This window comes from Papaver somniferum, chromosome 2, assembly GCF_003573695.1.
Source record: "Papaver somniferum cultivar HN1 chromosome 2, ASM357369v1, whole genome shotgun sequence".
NCBI classification, from domain to species: Eukaryota; Viridiplantae; Streptophyta; class Magnoliopsida; order Ranunculales; family Papaveraceae; genus Papaver; species Papaver somniferum.
Window position 1 is genome coordinate 111,034,734 of NC_039359.1, and position 6,195 is coordinate 111,040,928.

The window sequence follows — 6,195 nt, forward strand, 5'->3', positions numbered from 1 at the left end:
TTTATAAGTTTTGTTTGGTACTTTTAAATGTTTTTTATTTTCAATTTATAGGTAAAGAAACAGGAGTGATGTGAGAAGAGTCTAAGAAAAATAAATAACATGAAACGCTATTGTTAATAGCGCGCAACGCTATTGTGAATGGCGCTAAGAAAACGCTGTTGTTAATAGCGCTAAACGCCATTCTTTTTGGCGCTTGACTTACGCTATTTTGATTAGCGTTCAGCGCTATTCATATTGGCGTTTCTTGTCCTCTACTGCACCAATTTTATTGGCGTTTAGATGGATTCCACAGATCTTTCCACCAAATCATTGAACTTTGCTTGGATTTTCTGTGAAAAACCCTAATTTAGAAACCACTAGACTTGACATTTCATGAATTTTCTACACTTGAAATAGGTTGGATTCCACCATGAGACTTGCTCTTGGCTGGTCGAACAGCAACTCTGGACAAAAATAACGAAAGTGTGTTTTTCCTCTGTGTGGTGGTGACTCATCTCTCCGACTCTCTCTATCCTCTTAACTGCCGCGTCATCCTCCAACCATGGCAGCCACATACCCAGACAACCCAAAATGGAATCTATTTCTACCCCTCACCTCCATTAATTAACTTCTTCTGATCATCAAATAGAAATATCCAAATTAAAAAAAAAAGTCAAACAAAATACAGAAAAACAAGAATCCAACATAACACAAACACATTGAAAAGAAAACTATAGACGAAAACCAGGAGAGAACCGAATCATCAATTATTTATTAGGATTATCCGATTTCTACCTCTGTATCTTCAATGGATTCCGATCTCTGGACATCTAGACTTGCAGCTGCTAAAAGACAATATGCTTTGCAACATTCTCAATTAGGAGGATTAGGTTATTATTATTATTATTTATGTCCTCCTTTTAAATTGTAAAAATGACATCTTTTTGATCGTGTAATGATTTTTGGATTTTTTATTTTGTTTTTTTTGTTTTGGTTATAGATCGGTTGAACATTGATGATTTATTGGTGGAAGAAGAAAGCCGTCCTGATTTTCCATGTCCATATTGCTTTGAAGATTATGATATTGCCTCTTTATGTTCTCACCTTGAAGATGAACATCCATTTGAATCCAAAGTCACTGTAAGCTATTTTTATCAATTCATTTGAAATTCAAATGGTGGTGATCTATGTTTATGACTCATTTGCATATCCAATAACCTTATATGAAAATCTAATTCTTTATATGATATTTCTTTTTGTGGTCATAAAGATTTGATTTTTGGTGTTTGTAAACATTAGATAGTTTTCAATTCCACCCATTTGCAAAGAAAAACGAAAAATGTTAACATGTCACTCCTGTTGTGCATTGGTAGAAATGTTGTTGCTTTTGGTGTAAATTCCCAATGCTTTTCTTTTTCTTTTTTCCTGTTATGAATTATGCTGGTTACATTATGTCTCATATTCTCATCATATACTTTCTGCATCCCTAATTTGATTACACATTTGGTTGGTTTGATGGGATTGGGTGATGAATGGGAAATGCATACATTGAAGACGTATTTTAGCAACTTAATTTGTTTATCAAGAAAGAACAACGTCATGAGCCAATGTCCTATCGTTTTGATTTTGGCACTTGTGTAATTTGGTTTAAGTTGAAGTAATGACTGAATTTCATGCGCCTGTGCACTGATGTGGTCCTTCAAAATAAGGCCAAATGTCATTTTGGTTGATATTTGAAGGAACGTTTTGAAGAAAGGTTTGGGAAGTGAGATGTCTTTTAAATAAATCTGTATCTTGACAACTTGGAAATTACCTTTGCGATATCTATTGTGGAGATTACACTTTGCTGTGTCTGTATGTGTGAAATAACAAAACTGACACCTTCAATAAGACACACACCTTGGAGTTGTTAGCTTCTCACAGTTTTTTTAATGTTTCATTGCAGGTTTGTCCTATTTGCTCTGTTAAGGTTACAAAGGACATGCTTAATCATATAATGCTGCAACATGGACACCTATTAAAGATATCCTTTCTTATTTTGACTGAAGAAAATGGGATATAGTACTGACACCTGATAGTAGGGATAAATTTGTAGTTAATGGTGCTAGCAAAAGTTTATGCACATGCCTATATATTTGCATGCAGTTCCTTGATCATATCTTCTTAACTGGAACTGGTTTCTTTCTCTCTGGTTTCTTTCTCTCTGTTTTCCTTAACTGAAGCTTACTTGCAGCGACGCCGTAGGTTACGTAGAGTTGGTATCCCCAACAGCCAGACGCTGTCTCTTTTGGGCCGGGATCTTCGGGAGGCTCATCTGCAGGTGCTTCTAGGAGGTGGCGGATATAGTAGGTCAAGCAGTTCTGATGCATCATCTCATGCTGTTACAGATTCCTTCCTTTCATCACTTGTTATGAACTTCAGTGCTTCTGACGCTGAGGAGATTTCAAAATCCTTGGTCTCCAATATGGAGGATGCCTCCGCTAAGAACGTGGCACCAATATCAAGTTGGAAGCCAAGGTACTTTCCAAGGACTCGTTTCTTGTGTCATATTGAGGATATGAACACGTCCTTTGTTTTAGTTGGATATTCTACAGAGCAAGTACTTAGCCTTGCATACATTTTGTCCAGTAAAAAGAGAGAGGTGTGCTCCATAAGAAGATGATTGCACCAAAAATGTATCATCCTCCTTTACAGTATTGTGTATTTGATGAACTAGGATCTCTTAAACTACACACTTAATCATAGAAACACACTAGTTTTGTTTTCTTTCTAGTATTTTAGTATCTAACTTCTAGGTCATCTTCACGTGCAGTTTAGACTCATCTTTGAGTTATGAAGAGCGACAACAGAAGATGAGGCAGGTGACTGCAAGAGCTGGTTTTGTACAAGATTTGATTCTCTCAACTCTGTTTAGTGATGATTAGGTGAAACGGGAGGGCAACCCCCACAAACTTTTGATTATCAATAAGGCGGATTTTTGGGTCTATTAGTTTTGCTGCTAGAAATACAGTACATACTGGTAAGCCAACCCAATATGTGCCGTTTTTCGATAACCCTGCTGAGAGCAGAAAAGTTTGAATCATTGTGGCATATGCGATCCATTTTCTGCAGTCTCCTTGATCAGAGATGTATTTACCAGAAGTTGGTCCACTGGAATCTTAAAATTGACTGTCTCAATGTTCCATTCCATAAATGTGTACCTATTCTATGCTCAACAAACTGTATGTTCTTTTGCCGTCTTTCTATTATGAATTAATAAAGTTGGGTTTATCGAATCTGAAATATAAGATGAATGGAAAATTCATGTCATTCCCTTGTTTTGACTAGTCTATTGAAAGCAAAAAGTGGGATAATTTGCACCATAAGTTGCACCTAAAGCATGTGATCTCATTGCTGTTTCTTTCGTCAAACCGTTTGAAAGGACCTTCATGAGGAAGTTCCTTTCATATTCCTATCCTCCTAGCACATTCTGATTAACCTTTTTAGGCCTTTTGAGGCCTCACTTTGGAGGCTGCCATAATATTAGTATCACAATACATCCCAAAGCTTCATTCTCATCCAAATTCCTTGGTTCAATATGAGGATGTAAGTCATAGAAGCAGCAGCAGAAGCTGCTAATAATGTCTCTCATGTTGTTCTTCTAGATGGGACATAACAGTTAAATTATTATTAGGTCCCATCCCCAAAGGTGAAGGAGTGACCACATGTTGACCAAGGATTAAATTGGGATGAACAAGCTATTTCACATAATATATTTGTATTAGGTTTGGAAACATGAAAACCCCAGATAAAAGGAAACAGTATCCTGGATTACTAGAAGTAAAGCAGATATCAGTATTATTTTTGTTCCAGAATACAAGCTTACGCTGATGACAGATTTTTATACTTCTTAGTGTTTAGTACAGGATTTAAACCAGTCTGTGCAACTGCGAAATTGTTGCTTATATCTTTGTACCTTCCTTTTCTATGAACATCAAAGCTTTACCCTGCTTTGCTTCCTCTTCCTTTTCCTCTTCTTCGACTTGCATCATTTCCTCTTGCTGTCCGTTTCCTTCTTCTTCGTTTATCTTTGATTCTGAGTGTTGTCGACGGTATCGGAGTATTACCATGCCAAGAAATGCTGCAGTGAAAATTTACAATTTCAGACCCTCCCAACCCAACTGACATACCCAAAATAGACTATTCTATGTCTCCGCATCATGATACTGAGATGGGAATGAACTCTGCAAAGGACATACCTGAAAAAACCCTTGTTTTGATGCTAGACAAGTTCCAGAACGCTAGAGCTGCTGAGACTGCAACTATCTTCTTGTGAGAACAAGCTTTCCATGCTCCCGAAATCCATCCACCCAAGTACTCAGCTGGTTAACCAAAATGTATCATGTTAGGAAATCAAGACCCGAAAATTTCCAACAAAAGCAACTGAACAGATATGTAACCCACATACAAACACACACACGCAGCACGCCCATAAACAACTAAGGATACAAGGAAGTCTTACGTACCTTTTCCTTCTATCTGCATAGAGTAGGAAGCATATAGTTTGGGTGCAGTGAAGCTGATAAAAAATCCTGCAAGATCTTCAAAATCAGTCCAACTCCTTAAAGTGATGAACGGAATCCGTTTGTAATACTAGTTCTTTTCTGGTGAATCTTACCAATTGCACAAAGCCTCCAAAGGGTTATCAGATGACCATATTCTGCTCCAAAGAGGAGAATAGGTGCAACCTGAAACCAAAAGATAGTTATAATTGTTATTAAGTGCCTGTTTAAGCAATCACAAATACAGGAAAGAACCAAAGAATTAGAGAGTTATATCCATATTTACTTTGAGAGTCATCGATGGCTCGCCCGAGAAAAGTTCTCTTGTCTTAACAATGACAAAATTTGCAACTGGAAGTACTTTTCTAGCAATCCTTACTATGTCATCTTCTTTCAATTCAAGATTAAGTCTTTGTTCATTGCTATACCTATAAAACACAATGCAAGTGTACTAAGAAAGACATTAACAAAAATGACATAGCCAGATAAAATGAGTTTTAGGGTGTAAGTTATATACCTTGGGGTGCATGAGTTACACAAGAATGAGAATGCTAAAAACAGCAGACCCAAATGAGAAATCCCAGAGAAAACACTGTCAAAATTACGAAATCTTGTTAAGATTTTTGAGCAAAAATGCTAGTTACCAGGGCAAGAAACAATAAAAAACTTAACAGAGAAGACAAACATTCACCTATATCTCAATCCTTGTGAAGTACAAGAAGATAAGAAACAAAGAGATCCAAATCCAAACCATAGACTTGATTTTGCCACATCTCTCCACATAACCAAATCATTTATCAATTGCTTGATATTATCTAAGCTACTCTGATCATCACTCGCAGTTCCTGCACACAAATAATCAAAAATCAAAATCAAGAAATCATTAAAGAACAGAATCTGGGGTTTTGTTTTGCTTACTTGGGGATGATGATAAACTGTTGGATGGTAATACTACGGCACTAGCTTTTTCTTTACGAGGTCTAGTACTATTAGGTTTTCTTTTCCTTGGTTTAACAATCTCATCTACAACCAGAACACCCACTTCTTTATCATCTCGATTCTCTTGATCCAATCGTCTTCTTGATCGTCTAACCCTAGGAGATGCACAATTTTGTTGATTCGCCATAGGAGAAGCTTTATTTTTGCATCGTTTTCTAGGTCCAATCAACTCAATAGGTTCTTCTATTGTTTCAATTCTTTCAATAAGTCTAGCTTTAGATTTTCTATGCGGAGATGGAGAAAGAAGAATGACCTCTTGAATTGGATTTGATGATTCGGAAGAAGGGGTTTTTATCGAGTATGGAGGTTTTAATGGAGTTTTTGTTCTTTTCTTTGGCGAAGGGGCGGCGATATCGAGTATACCGAGAGATAAGTGTGGATGGTCTTCTCCGTTAGTGATTAACTGAGTTTCTTCAGGTTTGGGTGATGATGGTGTTGTAGCAGGAAGAGAAGAAGATGGATCCATGGTTGAGTTATTGATTGATTCAAGAGTGAACTGAAAGAGGTGAACCGAGTCTAGGCTATGGAGATTTATTAGAGGTGGGAAATGTGAACGCAACTTCAAACCTCTTTTGAGTTTTGATTTTGATTTTTTCTTCAATTTGAGATTTTAGGTATATTTGTGGATTGTGGGACCAGAATCTCTCAACGGTACAATAATCAGAATTTTTAAGGA

At 36.8% G+C, this 6,195-nt stretch overlaps 2 protein-coding genes across 3 annotated transcripts; one reads left to right on the forward strand and one right to left on the reverse strand.

The window, feature by feature from the left end:
* The first annotated feature begins 509 nt into the window (after positions 1-509).
* On the forward strand, positions 510-3,254 carry LOC113348794 (protein DEHYDRATION-INDUCED 19-like). Of its 2 annotated transcripts, none has more exons than XM_026592665.1 (5): positions 510-869; positions 980-1,119; positions 1,925-2,002; positions 2,207-2,496; positions 2,797-2,938. In XM_026592665.1, the coding sequence occupies exons 1-5, from the start codon at positions 788-790 to the stop codon at positions 2,813-2,815; spliced, it is 609 nt and encodes a 202-aa protein (XP_026448450.1). In that variant the 5' UTR covers positions 510-787; the 3' UTR covers positions 2,816-2,938. The 2 variants fall into 2 exon arrangements, with proteins under 2 accessions (XP_026448450.1, XP_026448449.1); XM_026592664.1 differs by having other exon boundaries at positions 518-869; positions 2,792-3,254.
* A 513-nt stretch (positions 3,255-3,767) lies between these two features.
* On the reverse strand, positions 3,768-6,195 carry LOC113353805 (reticulon-like protein B17). The gene is made up of 8 exons (XM_026597292.1): positions 5,439-6,195; positions 5,212-5,365; positions 5,038-5,112; positions 4,807-4,948; positions 4,637-4,706; positions 4,485-4,550; positions 4,218-4,340; positions 3,768-4,099 (listed from the first exon to the last, which is right to left on the reverse strand). The coding sequence occupies exons 1-8, from the start codon at positions 5,983-5,985 to the stop codon at positions 3,921-3,923; spliced, it is 1,356 nt and encodes a 451-aa protein (XP_026453077.1). The 5' UTR covers positions 5,986-6,195; the 3' UTR covers positions 3,768-3,920.

Coding starts and splice junctions, on each gene's coding strand:
- LOC113348794 (XM_026592664.1), top strand. CDS start 788: ATGGATTCCGATCTCTGGACATCTAGACTTGCAGCTGCTAAAAGACAA. Junction 1,120..1,924: donor CATTTGAATCCAAAGTCACT/GTAAGCTATTTT, acceptor GTTTCATTGCAG/GTTTGTCCTATTTGCTCTGT. Junction 2,003..2,206: donor AACATGGACACCTATTAAAG/ATATCCTTTCTT, acceptor ACTGAAGCTTAC/TTGCAGCGACGCCGTAGGTT.
- LOC113353805 (XM_026597292.1), bottom strand. CDS start 5,985: ATGGATCCATCTTCTTCTCTTCCTGCTACAACACCATCATCACCCAAA. Junction 5,113..5,211: donor TCACAAGGATTGAGATATAG/GTGAATGTTTGT, acceptor TAATTTTGACAG/TGTTTTCTCTGGGATTTCTC. Junction 4,551..4,636: donor TTGGAGGCTTTGTGCAATTG/GTAAGATTCACC, acceptor AAGATCTTGCAG/GATTTTTTATCAGCTTCACT.